This window comes from Crotalus tigris, unplaced genomic scaffold (assembly GCF_016545835.1).
Source record: "Crotalus tigris isolate CLP2741 ecotype Arizona unplaced genomic scaffold, ASM1654583v1 scf7180000017663.5292952, whole genome shotgun sequence".
Taxonomy (NCBI): domain Eukaryota; kingdom Metazoa; phylum Chordata; class Lepidosauria; order Squamata; family Viperidae; genus Crotalus; species Crotalus tigris.
Genome location: NW_024096550.1, coordinates 2,553,093 through 2,576,843, shown reverse-complemented (window position 1 = coordinate 2,576,843; position 23,751 = coordinate 2,553,093). Strand labels below are relative to the sequence as shown.

The 23,751-nt window shown below is 39.1% G+C and overlaps 1 protein-coding gene across 1 annotated transcript in view; it reads left to right on the top strand.

The window, feature by feature from the left end:
• ASAH2 (N-acylsphingosine amidohydrolase 2) overlaps positions 1–23,751 on the top strand; it is a 48,851-nt gene that overhangs the window by 5,842 nt on the left and 19,258 nt on the right. Inside the window, exons 3-12 of the mRNA XM_039335961.1 lie at positions 5,125–5,216; positions 6,851–7,003; positions 10,961–11,137; positions 12,327–12,454; positions 13,442–13,519; positions 16,332–16,452; positions 17,575–17,700; positions 20,550–20,636; positions 22,184–22,288; positions 22,526–22,607. Of these exons, the coding sequence (XP_039191895.1) occupies positions 5,125–5,216; positions 6,851–7,003; positions 10,961–11,137; positions 12,327–12,454; positions 13,442–13,519; positions 16,332–16,452; positions 17,575–17,700; positions 20,550–20,636; positions 22,184–22,288; positions 22,526–22,607 (1,149 nt within the window). The remainder of the gene's footprint in view (positions 1–5,124; positions 5,217–6,850; positions 7,004–10,960; positions 11,138–12,326; positions 12,455–13,441; positions 13,520–16,331; positions 16,453–17,574; positions 17,701–20,549; positions 20,637–22,183; positions 22,289–22,525; positions 22,608–23,751) is intronic.

Here is a 23,751-nt window from a genome sequence, read left to right as displayed (position 1 = left end):
CTCACCGATCAATGGTTCAAGGACAATCAAACCTCCCTAACGTGCAGGGATGGTTTGGCTTGGAAGGGGGGAGGGAATTGTACTTGCCAGAAGCCCTCCATCTTAATGCTCTCAAACACAGCCATGATGTAAAGCAGGCTGGACACTTTGGATATTTAAAAACTCTACATCTCATCTGCCGGCAGTTCTGGTGGCCAGGGTTAAAACGGGATGTGAAAAATTATATCAAGAGTTGTACTGTATGTGACACCATGAAAAGAATTCCAGGGAAACCCCCTGGATTATTGCATCTGGTGGCAGACCCTTCTCAACTATGGGAAGAAATCGCTATGGACTTTATAGTAGACCTCCCTGAAAGTAGAGGAAATACAGTCATCTGGACTGCGATAGACCTATTTTCAAAGCAGGCTCACTTTATCGCCTTTAAAGGACTCCCGTCTGCCCAACGACTGACTAAACTGTTCTTGAAACACATCTACCGGCTGCATGAAGCCCCTAAACAAATAATTTTGGACAGGGGGATGTAGTTCACAGCTACGTTTTCGAAGAGCTTTCTTAAACTAACTGGGTCATCTCAAGGTCTATCATCTGCTTTTCACCCATCTACTAATGGGGCTGCGGAATCCACTAACAAGATGGTGGAGCAATATCTCAGATGTTATATTTCATACCAATGAACCAACTGGACCGACCTCCTCCCTTTCGCAGAGGTGGCTTACAACAATTCTGTTCACAGCAGCACTGGCTTCACGCCTTTCAGTGTAGCTACAGGAAAAGAGTTCAGCCCAATACCTGAATATCCTCAAACACCCTCAATTTCTCAGACACTTGATCAATGGGTGAGAGGGTGGGAAGAGGTTTGGAAAGCCATGAAAGCTGCTTTAAAAAAGACTTCTGAGACTTATAAAAAGCAGGCAGACAGAAAGAGAGCCCCTCAAAGAACGTTCTGAATTGGGGAAAAGGTCTGTCGACCAAATATTTACGCCTTAAATTACCCAGTAAGAAATTAGGACCAACATTTTTTGGGCCTTTCTCCATCGTAAGAATCATCAACCCAGTCACAGTAGAATTAAAACTCCCTAGGCTTTTAGGGAGAATTCACCCTGTCTTCCATTGCAGCTTGTTGAAACTTTTGCGAGAATCCACTTTAAAACCTTCCTCTAAGAAGGCACCTGGACCCCTCGTAGTGGCAGGTCAAACTCACTATGAAGTAAAGTGTATTCTTGATTCTAGAATTTTTTTTTAATTGAAAACTTTTTAAATTTTACAAAACAAATCCCCTCCCTGAAACCCCCCCACCCTCCCATACCCTCCCCCCCTCCCCAAACCTCCCAAACCCTCCCCCAACCTTCCCAGAGTTGAGTACAGGCTTAGTTAAAATTTTTCAAAAAAAAGAAAAGAAAAACTTAAAACACATATAAATCCTAATATACTCTAAACATTTTCTAACATCATACTTATAATATTATTCATCATTCTGTATAAACTCCCTCCAAGACACAAATTTAAACATTACTTTCTTTGAACATCTATACATCTATATAAATCTAATCTCTCCCTCTTTCTTTATCATAAAACAAAAAAATAAACATATAAACCTTCATTATACCATTGAAACAAAACACTCTTTGAATACTTAAGCTAAATACTTAAACTTAAACTTTAAACAAATTATCTTCTCTTAAAAATAATAATAAACAATAATAATTAAAAAAATCCAATCATTAAACACGTTATAATATACTCTAAACCTTTTCATGTCATACTTATATTCCATCATTCTTTATAAACTCCCTCCAAGACACAAATTTGAACATTACTTAAAACTTAAAACTTAAAACATTAAGATCCCCTTATACGCATTTAAATCTTTACCAATAACAAATACTATCTTAAACACATTGTAATATACATCTTTACCAATAACAAATTGCATCTTAAAAATAATAATAATAATTAAAAAAAACCCAAACATTGAAGACATTATAATATACTCCAAACCTATTACTTAAACTTAAACTTCTTATCTAAAATTTTCATTCAGTCTCCATAATCTTCTGTCCAATAACCGGTTACGTCCACTATAAACACAATCCTTATCAGTCTCTCTTGCCCATAAGCATCGAAAGAAATGCGTTAAAATCTGCCCTTGAAGATCGCTCCAAAAAATTTGTAAGTCCTGGTTCTCCCACAAACTCAGGAACCAATACCTGTGAAGCTTCCTCAACCTCCTTCTTCTGTTGGTCTTTCTCTTTACGTTTATATGTTACTTTTTCTTTACATTTATACGTTACACAAGTCTCAGGAACCAATACCTGTGAAGCTTCCTCAACCTCCTTTTCTTTACGTTTATATGTTGGACATGTTGTCTTCTGGTCTTTCATCTCTTGTGGAACTTCCTTGAGCTTCTTCTGTTGATCCTTTTCTTTACAGTTATATATTGCATAGGTTATCTTCTGCTCGTCCATCTCTAGTTGTTGAGGCCTCCCATTTTTAATTAATATAGACTCTTCAGACTGCAATTCTGGCATTAAAGGTTGCTCCAAAGAATTTATAAATCCTACTTTTCCCTCAGATTCAGAAACCAATACTTGTGGAACTTCCTTAAACTTCTTCTGTTGATCCTTTTCTTTACAATTATATGTTGCACAGGTTGTCTTCTGCTCCTCCATCTCTACTTGTTGGGGCCCCTCAAACTGCAATTCTGCCTTTTTTTCTTCCAAAGCTTTAAGCGTAGTAGGTGACGATGAGCATACCCCCAGGACCGAAGTATAAAAGTCGTTTGCTTTAGAAACAGTATTAAGACTATAATGTATCCCCAGGTAGCTCACCACCATTCCAGTTGGAACATCCCATCTAAACAAAATTTGTCTCTTTTTAAGTTCGTCTGCTAAAAAAGCAAACTCATTTCTTCTTCTTAAAATTTTTGGTGGGATCTCCTTTAAAATTATAACATCTTGTGAAGCAATTTGAAACCTCTTCTTATAAAAGGCTTGTATAATTTCATTGCGCAGGGATCTTTTCCCAAAGTAAATTACCACATCTCTTGGCAAATTCTTTTGCTCTGCCACCACAGAGTTAACTCTAAATGTCTGATCAATTCCACTAAGTATTTCCTCTTCTTCTCTATTCAGAATCACAGCAAAGTCCTTTGCCACCATCTATCTCAAATCTCCTTGCACAGACTCATGTAAACCTCTGATTCTTAAGGCATATTCCATTTGTTTATATTGAAGCATAAGAATCTCATCTTGAAAGTTTTTCATCTCTTTTTCCATACTTTCAAAATTTTCCTCCATCAATTCCAATTTTTTTACTACCTCTTCTACGCGAGAATTCAACTTTTCAAGAACAGAGGCAACTCCTTTTAAAGTCAAAACTATCTCTTGCTTCAAAGTCTTATTATTTTCCTCTAAAATCTCTTTCATTTCTCCCCTAATTTGAAGTATAACATCTCCCATCATATCTTGCAAGTCCTTCACCACTGTTGACTGTGGCAAGGAAGAAGGTGAAACTATTAATTTAGATTGTTGCCCTGATGATAACACCGAAGAAGAAGTCACCTTAGAAGCTGTAGAGATTACTGGACGCTTTGGAGCCATCTTAAAAAAAAAACTTTACTCCTTCTTAAAAATTGCAAGAATTAAGCAAGAAAAATAAGAAATTAGCTCCATAAATTAAAAAAAAAATCCTTCAAGAGGGGATCGTTATGATAAAATAAAAATAAATAAAAAAGGAGTTCAAAAAAGAAAAAGAAAAAGGAGAAGAAAAAAAAATAATAATTAAATAGAAAAAAATCCATTCCATTTTTTAAAAGTACCAAAAAGTAAACAAAAATAATAATACTAACACTCCATTCCTATCATAAAAAAAAACAAAAAAGAAAAAAGGAAAGGGAAAAAAAGAAACAACAAAAATGCTTAAAAAAATAGAAAAAACGCCGGAAAGTCTGCCGATCGCCATTTTACTTTCCCTTTCAGCAAAAAGTAAAAAATAAAAAGAGGGAATATAAACGTAAAAATAAATCTTTAAACAAAATCCATATAAAGTCAAAAAAGGCAAAAGTTAAATCCTATAGTCAACTCTGTCCGCTTCTAAAAAAACTCACCAGATCTCTTTAAACGCGGAGGTGGTTGCAACGGCTTGTTTTGTCCCTAGGGACAAAAGCAGCTGGGAAGCAGAGACAGTCTGAACTCCGTGGGAGCACTCCTTTCACACCCCCCCAAAAAATATTGGGGGTGCATAAGTGGCTCTACCACTATTCAGACAACCCTCTTCCCCCCCCTTTGCCCGGGAGGGGGATTTTGAACCACTGAACAGCTGATGTCCGCTGTTCATAGCGATTCATTACACTTACCCAGGAGGACGGCTACAAAGTAGCCGCCATCGCCCGTGCAGATCCACCGGAAGTCCGATTTTAGAATTTTTAAAGGGAAATTACAGTACCTAGTACAATGGAAGGGATACTCGTTATCTGAAGCCACTTGGGTGAAATCTAGTGATGTGAAAGCTGACAGACTCATCAAAAAATTCTATAAGAAACACCCTAGTAAACAGAGAGACAGCCCCTACATATGCTTTTGTTTATGCTACAGGACCTGTCATTTTTGTAAGGGGGGCCAGATGTCAACGCTGCTAACATTGGATGTTCTTGCTTTGACAATGATGGAGATGCAGCCTTTTTCTTTCTGTTGTTTTACTCTTAGAGTTAGATGATGCTAAGGGAAGGGGGAGGAATGCGATGGGAATTAGTTAGATAAAGAATGGCGGGAGAGAAAAATGGGCGGGAAGCCAGCATTTTGAACTAATTGGAGAATGTGATTTATGACTGTTAGTTGTAGGAGGGAATTGTGCTTTGATCTATGTGATGAAGGGAGGGGAAGTCAGATCTTGGCTTCAACTATGTACCTACCAAAGCTGTACTGCTCGATTAAAGATTCTTTAAGGTAAACAATACCTCAAAGTTCTTTGAAGAGTTTCATCTTTCGGAACCATGACATTGTCCTTTCAACCTTGTCAACCTAGCTTTAAGAACTTAGATATGCTTTTAAATTTCAGATTCTGCACAGCCCTGTTTCTCTGTGTTGGAAGGAGTGCTTAATTCTTCTATGTATGTTTTTTCAGGTGCTGATTCTGAAATTTCTAAAGGTTCTGAAGGTTACTTAATCGGTGTCGGCCGGGCAGATTGTACTGGTCCTATAGCTGATGTATCTCTTGTGAGTATTTGTCTGGTCTCAATAGCTGACAGCCTATTTATCCCAACTATTTAATGACCCACTCAAACTCCTGCCTACCCTGTTCAGAGTCTCCCATTTGACCACCTTCTATCAAGCTCTCACCCAACCTTGGAACCATGGGGACCCATGCCTTCTAATAATTTACATTGGGAAAGTCGTTTTCTCCTTTGGTGCCTGTCTATTACCCAGAAACCAAACATCAAACCCTTTCCCCTCCCATTTTATAACTCGTCTGAACTGCCTTCTTCCAATCTTCAATATCTCAGCAAGTTAAATCTCCCAACCAGGACCACTTTATTCTCTGGCTTCTATCTCTTCCCATTCTTCTTCTTTCATTATTAGCCCTTCAAGGTAGTGCAGACAAAGAACAAGACAATCAATACTAGCTCCCCTCTTCTGCAGGTAACATTCCCACATGCTGTACCATTACATTCATTCCAACTTTTCTCTACAACTCCTGTACATTCCTTCTCAAAATTCTCTCAGGAAACACAGGTAGTCCTCCACTTACAACAGTTCATTTAGTGACTGTTCAGAGTTACGTCACTGAAAAAAGTGGCTGATGACCCTTTTTCACACTTACGACTATTGCAGCATCCCCAGGTCAAGTGATCCAAATTCAGATAGTTGGCAACTGACTGACATTTATGAGGGTTGCAATTTCCTGGGATCATGTGATCAGCTTTTGTGACCTTCTGACAGGCAAAGTCAATGGGTAAACCAGATTCACTTAACAACTGAGTTATTAACTTAACAACGGCAATGATGCACTTAACAACTATAGCAAGTTGGTCAAAAATGGGGCAAAACTCACTTAACAAATGTCTCATTTAGCAACATAACTTTTGGGCTCAATTTTGGTCATAAGTTGAAGACTACTGGTACCAGCAAGTAACTAATAATGTAATGTATTCTGCACTGAATTCCACCTACCTGCACTGAAACATTTCCATATTACTTTTTTAAAAAGATACCCCTTGTGTATTTGATAACTTTTCCTTTCTTTCCCCTATAATTATATTTATAACTTGGTAAAAATGTTCAGAAGGATTTTGGAAGCCACGTGCCAGGTTTGAGGATGTATGTGCATTTCTGGAGTCTATCATGCTTCTGATAGAGAGGATTGAATTATGTGTATGGTTAATGATACCCAGCCTACTCCCACCAGTAGAATCTGGAAGGGGGCTTCTTTTGTCTTCCCTCTTTGAAGAGGTGTTAACATCAGGGATTTATTCTGCATTTATTCCCCCCCCCTGCTTTTTTTTTTGGGGGGGAATAGTATTTCTCCCAAGCTTAAACTGGCAATAATCCTATGTGGGTTAAAGAAAGATTGGCTGTTCCAAAAAGCCTTTGGGGGTTGAGATGACTAGATTTCCTGTTACAGTAAGATCAGGGCATATGTGAGTTTGCTTGTTGTTCCTTGGTGCAGGATGATAGCATGATATGAGAGAGTAATTATTGTTCTATATTTACAGAATATGAGTACAGAATGTAAGGATTTATATTCCTATATTTTTTTTTACTCATGGTAGTCACTCAAAGTCAATAACCACCAAAGCATTTTCTAATCTTAATCAAATGAATAAATAATGACATTTTATGTTTCACTGTAGATGGGCTATGCCGAATCTAATCAAAAAGCTGGTGGCATTCTCTCACGACAATATTGCAGAACTTTCATCCTTGCAGAGCAAAAGAATAACACCAAAAGAGTAATATATGTGGTTGCTGAAATAGCAGTAATGTCTCAAAGAATAAGGCTAGAGGTATGTGAGGAATAACCAGTACCTCCCTTCCCTTCCCTTCTTTTCCCTTCTCCTCTCCTCTCCTCTCCTCTCCTCTCCTCTCCTCTCCTTTTCTTTTCTTTTTTTTTCACTTTATATGAGTTGTAATCATGGTGACAAAATGTGATCCACTGGAGAAGGAAATGGCAAACCACTCCAGTATCTTTGCCATGAAAACCCCATGGACAGTACTAAAAGGCAAAAAGATATGACGCTGGAAGATGAGCCCCTCAGGTCGGAAGGTGTCCAATATGCTACTGGGGAAGAGCAGAGGGCTAGTACTAGTAGCCCCAGAAAGAATGAAGCGACTGGGCCAAAGCCGAAAGGACACTCAGCTGTGGATGCATCTGGTGGTGAAAGGAAAGTCCGATGCTGTAAAGATCTTTTCTCCATAGGAACCTGGAATGTAAGATCCATGAATCAAGGCAAGCTAAACGTAGTCAAAAAAGAGATGACAAGACTGAACATCGACATCTTAGGAATCAGCAACTAAAATGGACAGGAATGGGTGAATTTAACTCAGATGACCATCAGGTATACTACTGTGGGCAAGAATCCCTCAGAAGAAATGGAGTAGCCTTCATAGTCAATAAAAGAATAGGAAAAGCAATACTGGGATACAATCCCCAAAATGACAGAATGATCTCAATTCGAATCCAAGGCAAACCATTCAATATCACAATAGTCCAAATCTATGCCCCAACCACTGGTGCTGAAGAGGATGAAATTGACCGGTTCTATGAAGCCCTACAGCACCTTATAGAATTAACACCAAAAAATGATGTCCTTATCATCATGGGGGATTGGAGTGCTAAGGTAGGAAGCCAAAAGATAACCAGAATAACAGGCAAGTTTGGCCTTGGGGTACAAAATGAAGCAGGGCCCAGGCTGATAGAATTTTGTCAAGAGAATACAATGGTCATAACAAACACTCTTTTCCAACAACCCAAGAGACGGCTCTACACATGGACATCACCAGACGGTCAACATAGAAATCAGATTGACTATGTGCTCTGCAGCCAAAGATGGAGAAGCTCTATACAGTCAGTAAAAACAAGACCAGGAGCTGACTGTGGCTCAGATCATGAGCTTCTCGTTGCAAAATTTAGGCTTAAATTGAAAAAAGTAGGAAAAAGCACTAGGCCACTCAGGTATGAACTAAATCATATTCCTGATGAATATACAGTAGAGGTGACAAATAGATTTAAGGAATTAGATCTGATAGAGTGCCTGAAGAACTATGGATGGAAGTTCGCAACATTGTACAAGAGGTAGCAACTAAAACTATCCCAAAGAAAAAGAAATGCAAGAAAGCAAAATGGCTGTCTGAGGAAGCTTTGCAAATAGCTGAGGAAAGAAGGGAAGTGAAAGGCAAAGGAGAAAGAGAAAGATACACCCAATTGAATGCAGAATTCCAGAGAGTAGCTAGAAGAGATAAGAATGCCTTCTTAAATGAACAGTGCAAAGAAATAGAAGAAAACAACAGAATAGGGAGGATCAGAGATCTCTTCAAGAAAATTGGAGATATGAAGGGAACGTTTCATGCAAAGATGGGCATGATAAAGGACCAAAATGGCAGGGACCTAAAAGAGGCAGAAGAGATTAAGAAGAGATGGCAAAACTACACAGAAGAATTATACAAGAATGAGCTTAACGTCCCAGATAACCACAATGAGATGGTCACTGACCTCGAACCAGACATCCTAGAATGTGAAGTGAAATGGGCCTTAGAAAATCTGAGCAACAACAAAGCTAGTGGAGGTGACAGTATTCCAGCTGAGCTATTCAAAATTTTAAAAGACGATGCAATAAAAGTACTACACTCAATTTGCCAGCAAATTTGGTAAACTCAACAGTGGCCACAGGATTGGAAAAGGTCAGTTTACATTCCAATTCCAAAGAAAGGCAATGCCAAAGAATGTTCAAACTATCGCACCCTTGCACTCATTTCACATGCTAGTAAAGTTATGCTTAAAATCCTACAAGCTAGACTCCAGCAATATGTGGATCGAGAACTACCAGAAGTATAGGCAGGATTTTGAAGAGGCAGAGGAACTAGAGATCAAATTGCTAACATACGCTGGATCATGGAGAAAGCTAGGGAGTTCCAGAAAAACATCTACTTCTGCTTCATTGACTATGCAGAAGCCTTTGACTGTGTGGATCACAACAAATTGTGGCAAGTTCTTAAAGAGATAGGAGTACCAGACCATCTCATTTGTCTTTTGAGAAAGCTATATGTGGGTTAAGAAGCAACAGTGAGAACTGGACACGGAACCACTGATTGGTTCAAAATTGGAAAAGGAGTCCAGCAAGGCTGTATACTGCCGCCCTGCCTATTTAACTTATATGCAGAGCACATCATGAGAAAGGCAGGGCTAGATGAATCAAAAGTTGGAATTAAGATTGCCGGGAGAAATATCAACAACCTAAGATATGCAGATGATACCACTCTAATGGCAGAAAGTGAAAAGGAACTAAAGAGCCTCTTGATGCGGGTGAAGAAGGAGAGTGCAAAAGTTGGCTTGAAACTCAACATTAAGAAAACCAAAATCATGGCATCCGGCCCTCTCAATTCCTGGCAAATAGATGGGGAAGAAATGGAGGTAGTGACAGATTTTATTTTTCTGGGCTCCAAGATCACCTCAGATGGGGACTGCAGCCAAGACATTAAAAGACGCTTGCTCCTGGGGAGGAAAGCTATGGCAAATCTAGACAGCATACTAAAAAGCAGAGACATCACCCTGCCAACAAAAGTGCGTATAGTCCAGGCCATGGTTTTCCCAGTTGCAATGTATGGCTGTGAAAGTTGGACCATAAGAAAGGCTGAGCGCCAAAGAATTGAGGCCTTTGAACTATGGTGCTGGAGAAGACTCCTGCGAGTCCCTTGGACTGCAAGGCGTTCAAACCGGTCAGTCCTAGAAGAGATCAACCCCGACTGCTCTTTAGAAGGCCAGATCCTGAAGTTGAAACTCAAATACTTTGGCCACCTAATGAGAAGGAAGGACTCACTGGAGAAGGGCCTAATGCTGGGAAAGATTGAGGGCAATAGAAGAAGAGAGTGAGATGGCTGGATGGAGTCACTGAGGCAGTGGGTATGAATTTGAATGGACTCCAGGGGATGGTGGAGGACAGGAAGACCTGGAGGAACGTTGTCCATGGGGTCGCGATGGGTCAGACACGACTTTGCAATTAACAACAACAACAACAATCATGATGATGTTATGATGAAATCCAAACTGTAGGAGAAGGAGTGACAGAACATGGAGGTGGAGTCAAAAGAGGAATCAGCCTGGAGTCTTTCTGTAGCCACAAACAAACTATTTGTGGCTATGTAGAGATTCTAGTCTGATTCCTTTTTTTGTCTCTGTCCCCAGGTGCTATATTCCTCCTACACAAACAGATCTAATTAAATAGCACACCAGTAGAAATTTAGGAATTAAAAGACACATCCTTAATTTTAGTCAATTTTAGACCATCAGATATCAGTTCATAAATTCATAAATTCTTCTGTTTTTTTGTCTTGCTTTCTATATTATGGATTATTTAATGTATTTAATTAATCATTGCAGATATTCCTCAGGTCCAATCCAGGTCCTTTTACCCAGCACTGTAATTAAGGCAGCTTTTCTTATCTTGGTTTAGAGCAAGTGGATTGCAATCCCAACATCACTACTGATTTAGAATTTTCCCTACAGAAGGCTGCTTAATGCCTTGATAAATGCATATATGTGTATATGTTAAAGTGTGTAGCATTTCTAAGATATATGTTCTAGATAAACATATATATTCTGGATGTGTGTGTACACCCACACACTTCTAATTCTCATTACTGAATGCCTTTAGAAATATCCCTCTCCTTGTTCTGTTGAAAATATTTTATATAAAAGTAAAATCTAACAATGAAACACAATATATTTCTTTCAATCCTTTTTTAAGGTAATGAAACAGTTAAAAGATAAATATGGAGATCTCTACAATCACAATAATGTGATAATGTCTGCAACTCATACCCATTCAGGACCTGCAGGCTATTTCCAAAACACCTTGCTCATACTAACATCTGGAGGTCTTATAAAGCCAACACTGAATGCCATTGTCAACGGGATCCTTAAAGTAAGGCAACATCCAATTTAGCATTTTAACTTCATGTAATGGTATCTTTTGATGCTGAAAAAGATTCTCATCCTTCTTTGCACATTCCTCCAAGAGAACAGCTTCTTCCTCCATACCCTGGGGAAAAGAAATAGCTTCAGGTAGTCCTTGACTTATGATCATTCATTCCATGATTGTTCAAAGATAGGGTGGCATTGAATGAAGGGATTTAGGACTCATGCCCAAAGTTATGGCCATTGCAACACCTCTATGGTCAGTTTGATGAATTTATTTTATTTATTTAGCATACGGTATATCATACGTGCACTAGCAATATACAGTATATTAGCATTTCATCTAGATTAGTAAAACACGAGCATGCATGCGTACTCAATTTGTGCTGGTCCGCCACGCATGCACATTGAGTTGCACATGCTTGTGTGTGCAGGTCCACTATTTGCATGGCCCAGTTGCAAATAGGCCATGGCCAGTAGTAGGCTTTGGCCCAGGGGTTGGGGACCCCTGGCTTAAAGAGTGCTGTAAAGCACTCTGAAGCGGTAAATAAGTCTAAGTGCTATTGTGCTTTTTAAAAATCTTTGCAATGCCTAAAGCAAGCCCCACATGATCTAGCAGCCAGGCCAGGCATGTCTCATCAGCAATGGGAGCAAGAAGACAGCAACAAAGATTGGCTGGGGCATTGGAGCACAAGGCCGCAGAGGTCTCAGATTGTAGGATGGTGAGGGTAACTTGAACTGGGCTTGGGCAGTTGTGGCTTCCTGGGGCTCAGAGTTGCATGGTTCTGGGGCTGCTTGCTGCCATGCAATGGCTTTTGTGTTAAATAAGCATGAGATTGTGATGTCAATGTTCAATTGCAGGCTGATGATACCTGGTCCTGATCTATCTAGTGGCATAATAGGATTTGTTTACATTTACTTCTGGGATAGGATGGGATCTCTACGCATTACTTTAAAGGGTGGCTGGTACATGTGGGCCATCTAAGAGTAGAATTATCCCATGCTACTTTTTTTATATAATAACTCTACTCCATGATAATATCTGTGAGACCTTCAGGGGCCCAAGGTTCTTTGTTGTGATTGATTTTTCTGTTATGTAACCAGTCTTGTGCTAATCCTTCATTAGCAAAAAAAGCTGGATGCAAATCAAAATGTCTCACATTCCATGTTTTTAATCCCTGTTTTCTGATTTTCAGAGTATTGATATGGCCCATCAGAATATGGTGGAAGGACACATCTTTATGGGTACAGGTTTGGTAGAGAAAAGTCAGATCAACAGAAGTCCTCTTTCTTACCTTCAGAATCCAGTTTCTGAAAGACGCCGGTAAATGAAGGAAAATCCTGAGGCATTTGTAACGGGTGTATGGTGAATCTTATAATTTAGCTAAGACATAGTATTTACATCTATGCAACCCTGGATTAAGATTCACTTTTTCAAAGGCAGTGTTTCTCAACTTTAGTAATTTTAAGAAGCTGTTTGGACTTCAGTTGCCAGAATTTTTTCCAACATGTTGACTGGGGAATTCTGGCAACTGAAGTCCACAGAGCTTAAATTTGTCATGGGTGAAAAACTCTGCTCTAAACAATTATTCGTTTGTTTGTTTAGAACTTTCTCAATAAAAAACAAAAACCTATAGGTATTTTATAGGAGCCCTATCTGGAATATTATGACTTATTGTTTTGTTCTCTTTTCAAAATGCATTAATGTCCAAAAGGAGAAGAAAATATATGTAGAGGGTATTATTTTTTTTGTCCTTCCATTTCCTTGATGAGGGAAGGTCACTATCAAATGCTGATCATAGGAACAGCAATGCTTGAAGGGTTATTTATGTGTTTATTCATTTTAGACCACCTGGAATTTACGTCATTGAACAGTGTACAGACAACAGAACATCCATGGTATAATAATGACATAATAGAAATTATAAATTATAACAGTAAAGCAACATGGATCATTAAGTGAACAACTAGAATCAACATATACATGAAAATTGACACATACTTGACAAGGTCTGTCTGCAGTAAAACTTCCATGACATTAAGAGTGTGTATATAGGTAAAAGTGGTACATATGTGAATGTCCAGGAAGCTTTAATGTTGATGTTGCTAAGGATGTTGATAATGCTGAGAATAAATTTTGAGTGCTCAGAATATTGAATGCTGAGAATATTGAATTCTTCATGCCAGTGAGGAATTCTGGGAGTTGAAGTCCACAAATCTTAAAAGTTGCTAAGACTGAGAAGCTCTGTTCTAGTTGCTATAAAAGTCTCTCTTTTCTCCTTCCTCCCCCCACTTCCTCCATCTTTTCCAGGTATTCATCAAATACAGACAAAGAAATGACGGTGCTGAAAATGGTTGCAAAAAATGGCCAAGAGATTGGAATGTTTAGGTAAGAACTCCTTTGAAAACAGGAAAGAAGCCATCCCAAGCAGACTGTATTGGTTCATTTTATTCCCATCAGGGCTGTTACAGCCTACATATATAATTGCTCATAATGGCTGGTATAGTGGGTAGGTTGGGATAAAGCAGAGAGAGTGACTGGCTCAAACATACAGGTGAACTTGAATGGCCAAAGGTAGCCTTGAACCTTGGCCTTCTTTTTTTAAGTTCTTCACCTTTATCCTATTTCATGCATTGTCTGCTGAAGTTGAAGTCAAAGGAAAATGGATGGGTAAGGGGAAAAAAGTTGAGAGATGCTGATTTGTGTGGTGAAGAGCAAAGAAAAGAGAATAAGACCCTACTCCGTTGTATTGGAAGTATAGCTTGTTGGGAGACAGGTTAAACATATATTTCTGCTGGTTATTAATCACTGACCGCTTACTAGCAGTCTGCATTCTAGCAGCTTCCATTTCAAGAATAGAGCTTTAGAAGGGTGATTTTCATCTGTTTAAAAACAAAACAAAAAAAATGTTCATGCAAAATGTTCATAAAGCTAACCACCAGACTGTTAAGAACACAAGCGAGCAGATAGATGATGAGACCCAAACTCATTGGTAGCCTCACATTGCAATGAACAAGGTCACACATTTAACTTTGCAGCAGTTAAGATCATTGGCCTTTCACATACAAAGATAGCCAGGGAAGTGATTGAAGCCTTGCCAATTAACAGGAGTGCTGAATTACCATCAGCTTATTAAGTACTTAGGAGTCAATGGCTTGGCAGCCAAGGAAATAACAGCCAGTCACCAGCTATCAACACATCAATCAGCCAATAGAAAAGCACCACATAAACACGACTCAAGTCCCAACCCTGTAACCCAAAGCACATATTCCAGTAGAGAAATTCCCTGAATATGGGCTTCAGGATGAGCCCAAAAGCTCAGAAGAGTAAATCTCTGGTCCTGATGACTGACCCAAATTCGATTTCACATCATTATCCTGGGACACATATATTTGCCTTCATTACTTTTCATAAAGTGTTATATTTAACCTTGGGTTTCTTTTAGCATTAAGGTGTTGCTTAATGTTTTTTTCAAAAATAATAAGGATAGCTGAATCTGAAAGCTATCATGCCCTAATCACATCCAAGTTGGATTACTATAATGTACTCTAAATGGGGCTGCCCTTGAAGAATATCTGGAAGCTGCAGCTGATGCCAAATCCTGTGTCCCAGGCAGTGATGGATGCCCAAATATATTTGAGTGATCTTTCCACTGCAGGAGCTCCATTGTTTGCCAATGGTCTTCTGGATGAGATCTATGATGTTGGTTGTCATCTTTAAAGCAGGGGTCCCCAATCTGTGGGTCATGGCCCACTACCAGGCTGCTGCCCATTGGCCCCCGGGATGTGTGAGTGGCTGGCTGCTGTGTTGCTATGTGCTTACAGTTCCACTTGCATGAGCGTCGCTGAAAGTGTCGTGGGTGTTTGTAGCCCCACTTGTGTGAATGTTGCCACAAGCATCATAGGCGTTGGCCCCATTCGCATGAGAGTCACGGGCGTTGGCGGCCCCATTTGTGTGAGCATCATGGGCACTGGCAGCCCCACCCGCATGAGCATCACAGGCATTGGCTGCCCCATTCATGTGAGCATTGTGGGCACTGGTGGCCTCTCGCATGAGCATCATGGGCATTGGCAGCCCCACCTGCACAAGCATTGCAGGCGTTGGCAGCCCCATTAATGTGAGCGTTGTAGGCACTGGTAGTCTCACTCGCATGAGCATTGTGGGCGTTGGTGGCCTCATTTGTGCAAGCATCGGGAGGGTTGGTGGCCCCATTTGCACAAGCATTGTGGGCATTGGCGGTCCCATTCACTTGAGCAATATGTGTTTGTGCATGCACACACGCATGTATTCACCCCCACTTACAAAGTCATCTCTTCTCCCCCCCCCTGCTCTGGGCCACCCACCCCAAAAGGTTGGGGAACTCTGCTTTAAAGTCCTATATGACTCTTATCTAAGCTATCTAAGAAACCATTTCTTTTGTCATTGATCTATCCATCCAACCAGATGTCAGCAATCAATGGGTGAATGATCTCCAGGTCGCAACCCTGTAGGATTGTCATTGGAGAGTGCCTCAGAGATAGGCATTTCCATCACTGCTCCATTGTCTGCAACTCCCAATAAAATTTCATTCCACTTCATCCCTCCTGTGCTTCAAAAAATAAAATAAATTTCCTGACTCTATTTAATTTATAAAATATATTCTCTTCTGGTTCATACAGAAGAATGCAGAAGCATGCTGTACATTATACAGGTGGGGCATGTGGCATGTATGGCAGATTTACTAATCACAGGAGATGAGATCTGTCCTCCTCTCTTTTAACTTTTAGGGAAAGCTTTAAAATCTGGCTATGACAATTGGCTTGGAATCCTGAAGTAGAAGCTGTTGGTTGGAAATGGTTGGTGCAGTAATACAAAAGGCACCAGCGCATCTCTCCACTCTAAACCCAGGGTTTTGAGATTGTTTGAACTGTTTGTAATTTTAACCTGTTTTTATATTTATAGTTATTTGCATATTTGCATATTTTATCACATTGTAAGCTGCTCGGAGCCACCTCAAACTCTGAGATGTGTAGCAAATAAATTTAATAATAAATAAATAAAACTAAATGTACTAAAGATAGATAAATAGATAGACAGACAGACTCGATTTTGGGATAGGATGTGTTGAATCATATATGGTTAGCTGGAAATAGGTGGCATACGAGTAAGTAAGTAAGTAAGTACTTTCCTAACAGCCTTCCCTTTTTTATTTTTTTACAAGCTGGTTTGCCATTCATCCTGTCAGTATGAACAACAGCAACATTCTGGTTAATAGTGACAATGTTGGCTATGCAGCTTATCTCTTTGAACAAGAGAAGAATGAAGGATACCTTCCAGGGAAGGTAAGAACAATTAATGTGCATCATTGTATAAAGCATAGTAAGTTGTGTCAGCCCTTCTACATCTGGTTGACTGTGCGATGAAACATAATAATAAAGCATGGCAGTGGAAATGAAATTAAATAAATACAAGAAAGCAAACTTTCATTTCCATGTGACTACTCACAAAATCTAAAAGTGCAGAATATTACTTGAATGTGGGAGACACTTAAAGTATTGCAGTAAATGTCAGGTCTCATTAAAGGTCATATTGATAAGAATCTGTTTGGTGAAACCTGCTTAAATATTGTTATGCTGTTTTAGTCTAGGGCAGGGGTAGGCAACCTTGGTTCTTTTATGACTCATGGACTTCAACTCCCAGAATGAGCTGAAGTCCACAAATTATAAAAGAGCCAAGGTTGCCTACCCCTGGTCTATGGAATGGACTACAGGTAGTCCTCAAATTACAACCACAGTTGAGTCCAAAATTTCTATTGCTGAGACAGTTGTTAAGTGAATTTTTCCCCATTTTACAACTTTTCTTACTACAATTGTTAAGTGAATCACTGCAGTTGTTAAGTTAGCAACACAATTGTTAAGCGAATCTGGCTTGCCCATTGACTTTGCTTGTACAGAAGGTCACAAAATAAAACACATGACCCCAGGACAACCGTCCTAAATATGAAGCAGTTGCCAAGTGTCCCAATATTGATCATGTGATCATGGGGACGCTGCAACGGTTGTAAGTGTGAAGAATGGATATAAGTTATTTTTGGGTGCTGTTGTAACTTTGAACAGTCACTAAACAAATGGTTGTAAGTTGAGAATTATCTGTATTATAAATCATATATGCTATCAAGAAGAATGCACAGATTTAAATTTCTTACGTTAGACTTGAGGATGATTTTTTGTGGTAATGTCTGCAGGTTAGCATGTGTTTGTAAAAAAACATTTGCATGAAGTTAGGTGTGGTGTTGCAAGCCAATCCCAACACATTTTCTACATACATCAACCCTGTATGCACTTATAAAGAATAGAGCTTCTTTCATGATGCCACACTTGCCAATCGTCAAATGCCAATTATTCTGAGCTACAAATATTGTGGGATCAGTGGGAATCACTGATATGACTTTCTTCCTCTTTCAGGGTCCCTTTGTAGCAGCTTTTATGTCTTCTAATTTGGGTGATGTGTCTCCAAATACAAAAGGTCCACACTGCATCAACACTGGAGAGCCATGTGAAAACATGGCAAATTACTGCGTTATAGGTGGGGTAAGTATTAGATCTGGATCAAAAGTTAGTGGGTTTTGTAGTTGAAATTACTGTATGCAGAGTTTTATATATCTCAGGCATTTTATATACTAGAGGCAGTGCTGGGATTCAGCTAGTTCGCACCACTTTGGCGGGACTGGTAGCTATTTTTTTGTTGCCCAGGCCCAGAATGGACCTCAGGAAGTGGCATCCACACAGAGAACCAGTTGTTCACATATTTGAATCCCACCACTAACCAGAGGCCAGAGATTCTTAGGATGAAAAAAAAACAAGACTATCAACTCTATCAACACTGTATTTTGAAGTGAGCTATTGATTGTTTTGGTTCCAGGATAATTTACTTAATAAATTACTCTTTGAAATTCTCAGGATCAGATATGTCAAACTCAAGGCCCACAGGCCAGATCCAGCCAGTGATGGGTTTAGATCTGGCCCATCAGGCCGTCCTGGAGATGGCAAGGGGCTGGCTCCCGTTGCCTTGGTCCCAAGCCACCCCAGCCAGGCCAGGCGCTCCCAGGTGCACGAACAGAAGGTGGTGAGCATGCAGGACTAGTGATGATGCCTGGCAGCAATTGTATTTCATTGGTTGGCAGTGACGGCCAGACCACTCCTGCCCCGCCACCTGCCTCATCTCACCTCACCCCATGGCGGCAGCACCGCAGTCAGGCCACCCCCAGTCTGGCTGGCCTTGCCTGGCTTGGCCTCATCTGTGCGAGAGAGAGAGAGAGAGAAAAAAAAAAGAAGTGCAGAAAAAAAGAAGAAACGTCCGATTTCCTTTGTAGAAAATACAAGTATAATTATAAAGTTATCTCTTACTCTCTGGTTATAAAAAAAGCTCACTTTTTTCTATTTTTTTTTCTAATCATCAAAACCACAAATCAGAGGTGCAGTTTTTTTCTAGTTGATGCAAGAAGTTTATAAAGGGTTCCAGTTAACCATAAATATAAATATTGTCTTTCTGCAACCAAACAAGGCAATTTGTTCACTTCTGCAAGTTTTATATCTTCACCGACCATTCCTCCATTATGGGCAATGTCAGACCTTTCCAATCTTAAGCACATAATTTCACTGCAGTTGTCATATAAAGTTTCAAAATGTTTTTCTAGTTTTTCTGTTAATTTATCAATTGTACTTTAATCTTTAAAATCTTCTGAGTTAATGTAGGTGTAATGTAGGTGTTGCAGTGTCCTGGGGTCATGTGATCACCTTTTATGACAAGCAACATCAGTGGGGATGCCAGATTCACTTAACAACCATATTATTAATTTGATAACTACAGCGATTCACTTAACAACTGTGTGACAAAAGGCTATAAAATGGGGCAAAAGTCACTTAACAAATGTTTCACTTAGCAACAGAAATTTTGGGCTCAATTGTGGTCCTAAGTCAAGGACTACCTGCTAAATGACACATTATTCCACATGCCTTCACAAATTCATCATTAATCACTTCTTCTGACAAAATAACAATAACAATAATAGAATTGGAAGGGACCTTTGAGGTGTTCTATCTAGTCCAACCCCCTGCTCAGACAGGAAGCCCTATACCATTTCAGACAAATGGCTGTCCAATCTCTTCTTAAAAACTTCCAGTGATGGAGCATTCACAACTTCTGGTGGCAGGTTGTTCCACTGGTTAATTGTTCTAACTGTCAGGAAGTTTCTCCTTAGTTCTAGGTTTGATCTTTCTTTGATTAGTTTCCATCCATTGCTTCTTGTCCTACCTTCAGGCACTTTGAAGAATAGCTTGACTCCCTCTTCTTTGTGACAATCCCTGAGATATTGGAACACTGCTATCATGTCACCCCTAGTCCTTCTCTTCATGAAATAAAGTGATCGTGATGCTGAGCTAGTCAACCTTGCTTGGCCTTTCTCATTCTCAGGAGTGGCCCATTGTTTTGAAGAAGCCATTTGAGAATTAAATCGTTGCAGGAAAATTCTAGGTCCCCATTTGTGTTTGATACCTATCCTAGTTCTAACAACAGAATGATATGGTTGATAGGGATCTTGGTGTTCAACCCATTTCTTCTGATGTTCAGTAGAGAAACTAATCTACAGGACCCAATGGAGCATTCCTGAAAATAGGTTTCTTCTTCATATCCTTCTTGGAAATAAAACCCACCATATCAATAGGCTGCCCATTTAATTTTTTTTATTTTATTTTTTTAAATCAGTCCAGAGTTAATAGAAATTTTTCTTCAGTAAAATTCTACTAATTCCACTAATTATCATTTCTATCAGTTGAAAGACTGGACTGAACTACTTTATTTATTTGCTGCATAACTACATTACCATATTTCCCATGAACTTATTGAATACTGGAGTTGATCAATTATTACTGCATATAATACTTTGGCACATATCATGTTGTAGTGCTCAGTAAGGGTGTTTAATCTAAAAAACAAACAAACTGGATTATTAGACCTATGTAAAATATGCTACTGATTTTATTTTGCTTCTGTTCAGTCATTCTCAGACACTGCCTGGACAAGTCCCACAGTTTTCTTGGCAAGTTTTTTTAGACGAGGTTTGCCATTGCCTCCTTACTAGGGCTGAGAGAAAATGATTGGACCAAGACTTTATGGCTTTATACCAAATGGCTTTATGCCTAAATTGGAACTAGAACTCATGGATGCCTGGTTTCTAACCTGGTGCCTTAACCGTTACACCAAACTCGTTCTGATCTGCTGCTTGATTAGTGGCAAGTTAAAGGGAACTTGAAAGAGGTTTATAATTGGAACTCAGAATTGAGGGGATAAAGATGGAAGGGAAATGAGTAGATGCAGAGGTAAAGGCTGGTCAACCGCATATCTTTTCCTTTCTAATTTGTTGTTCTGAAATCCAATTTAGGCTAAGATGTGCATTGCTACAGGTCCTGGGAAAGACATGTTTCAGAGCACACAAATAATTGGGAGTCAAATCTACTCAAGTGCAAAGGTGAGTCTAAAATCTTAACATTCTAGAAAAATATAGATGCTAGATGCATCAGCATTTATATTTTCCAGGAAAGCATTCTAAGAAAATATAATATTCCTAAAAAAGCCTATAATTTCCTAAAAAGCATTCTAGGAAAATACAGATGCTAGAGATTGTCACTTTCTTATAACATGCCAACTTTCCCTTTAAATGAAATATTTTTCTGTTAAAAAACTTTACTTATACAAATACACAAAGATGATAGATAGATAAATAGGTAGATAGGCAGGTACAGTGCTTTTTTTGTAAGAAAAAAGGTGCCGGAACTCACATCTTGTTAATCTTTTATTTAAAAAAATATATATTCAGTTCTTAGCAGGACCGGTGGTTGAGAAGTAATTAGTATTTTTTTTCATTTTTAAATTTGGGGGTTACACTTTTACACTAAAAATTAAAAAAAATTTTCAATTCACCAATGTTTTTTTAAAATAAAGAAATTATTTACCTTTCACACGTAATCACGAACACACACCAACACATAAAGAAACATAACGGTCGCCGCCTGCAGTAAGCACTCAGCACATGACCAATCACAAGCCGAGCAGTGCCACAAACCAAGGAACGCCATCACAACCAGCGCATGACCAATCACAAGCCGAGCAGTGCCACAAACCAAGGAACGCCATCACAACCAGCGCAGACGAAGTATGCATGCATCGGACCCGACACACAAGCAGCCTGCATGCATCAATTTAATGATTTTGCTGCCAACCTGCTATGCTTGGCAGGGAAATTCAAGTCCATGTGGACCAAACATCAAATTTTTAAAAGTTACTTTTAAAACTTGGAAAATCTGTCAAAAAAAGGTGCTGGAACTCTGTTCCGGTGCATTCTAGGACAAAAAAAGCACTGGATAGATAGATAAGATAGATAAATCATGTTCAATATAACGATTCATTGCTGCATGGCACCTGACAGACACTAAGAAAAGTTATCTTTAGGCATCTGTATTAACTTTGCCTCCCTTTCCTATGAGGCCTTGGACCTAAATTTTGTTCAAATTTATAGTAAGATTCAGGAAGGATACAAACTATTCTTTCATTATTACAACTACAACTCCCATCACCTCCAATTAAAATGCCCATTAGGGATAGGAAGAAGTTGACACATATCATAGCTTTTTTTCTAACCTTTTTTGGTTAGAGTTCTCACTTCCTAACTAATAAGATACATTGGGTGTATGAGCTATATTGGGGAAAAACAAAATATTTCTCCTGTGATAAAGAGTTTTACCCTTCTGTCAGGGTAAGATCTTCGCAGCAGCTATTTCTACCTCAGGATTTCATGTTTCTCCAGCCTACTAGACTTGTTGAAGAAATGATGCCCATTGTTGAACTGCAAATTATAGTAGCTTCCACTTACATGTCGGGAGTTGCACTTCAGAAATTCAGAACTTCCCTACTACATATTCACACATACAGATCCACACTTGAACGATATATATGTGCTCACACGCAGTAATAAAAACATCATATTTGAGTGATGATTGGTTCCCATTTGTATTTCAGGAAATATATATGAAGGCCTCAAAAGAAATTGATGGTCCCATCAGTTCGGTTCATCGATGGGTGGACATGAGTAATGTCACTGTTCAGCTCAACTCTACACACACGGTAGTGTACCTCCATGGTGATGTTCTAGGCCAGGGGTCTTCAAACCTGGCCCTTTTATGACTTGTGGACTTCAATTCCCAGAATTCCTCAGCCAGGCTTGCTGGCTGAGGAATTCTGGGAGTTGAAGTCCACAAGTCATGAAAGGGCCAAGTTTGAAGACCCCTGTTCTAGGCAGATGGTAACAATACAAAACTATTTACAATGTAGACCTTAACTCTTTACATTGTTTTTCCAAAGGGTAAAACATGTAAACCAGCCTTGGGATACAGCTTTGCTGCAGGTACCATAGATGGACCAGGAATGTTCAATTTTACTCAAGGCAAGTAGAAAAAAATATCGACAGATTTTATTCATTACTATTACTCTTTCTGTTACACAGCATTCCACAATCTAGTCTGCGTATGTTTTGGGACTGCAGCTTTTCAAATTCTCAGCCACCACATTCTGCAGAGCAGTTGAGTCCGAAAGACAAATTTGGAGAGCCAGATTGGGGAAGTGGCTAAGGTGCTGGGCTAGAAATGAGGAGACTGTGAGTTGTAGGCCTCACAGAACCAAAGTTGACTTTGGACCAATTGCACTCTTTAAGCTCAGTGCATTTCACAAGATTGTTATTGTGGGAAAAATAAGAGCATTAGACATGTACACTGTCTTGAGTTGATAAAAAAAATAAAGGTAAATCTAATAATATTTTTTAAAGGTGTACATTCTGCCTTGACCCTGCAATACAAACCAATAGATTCTGACAAATTTGGGAAACTTGCAAATCTTTTTGTTATTCAGATTTCTATATATGGTATGAGGGAAAGACCTTGGGGCACAGGGTGAAGAGATGCTGCTTGGGGAAGAGTCAGATAAGAGAGGGCATAGCAAGTGTGGGCAAAGATGAGGCTCAGAAGGGGTTCCCCCTAGCTTATCAGTAGCATTTTTCAATTTACTTCTAGGTAGAATAAGACCTGCTGCTTTCCTTCCCTGGTTTTACCAGGTAGTAAAACATTGTTCAATAAGGTAGTTTCAGAGCTTTCTATCACCATTGTGCAAAGGACACAAGATAGAAACAAAACAACATGAAATGAAATAAAATAATCAATGAATACATGGCTTAAAGATTAAAATTAATACATAATATTAAAAATGGTCAATGGTTTGGCATATCAGCAAAGTTACTGAAAACAAACCATGTTCCAGTTATCTGAATGTTATTATTGCTTATGTTGTATTTCTGCACTGAAGTTTATTTAATTAGTTACTTGAGGATTTCATTAATTAATCATCAAGCCAAGTCCCATTGATCTAGAGAAGTTCAAGATAGCAAAACTATACAAATTATAATAAAGCATATATACTGCTAATCTGGGTATCCATAAATATTCTTGGAATTTGTAAGAGGAATTTCCAATCCTCATTCATAAGGAGGTCATTAAGAAATCTGCTCCCAGATTTCCTGCCAGCTGGGCTAGGTTGCT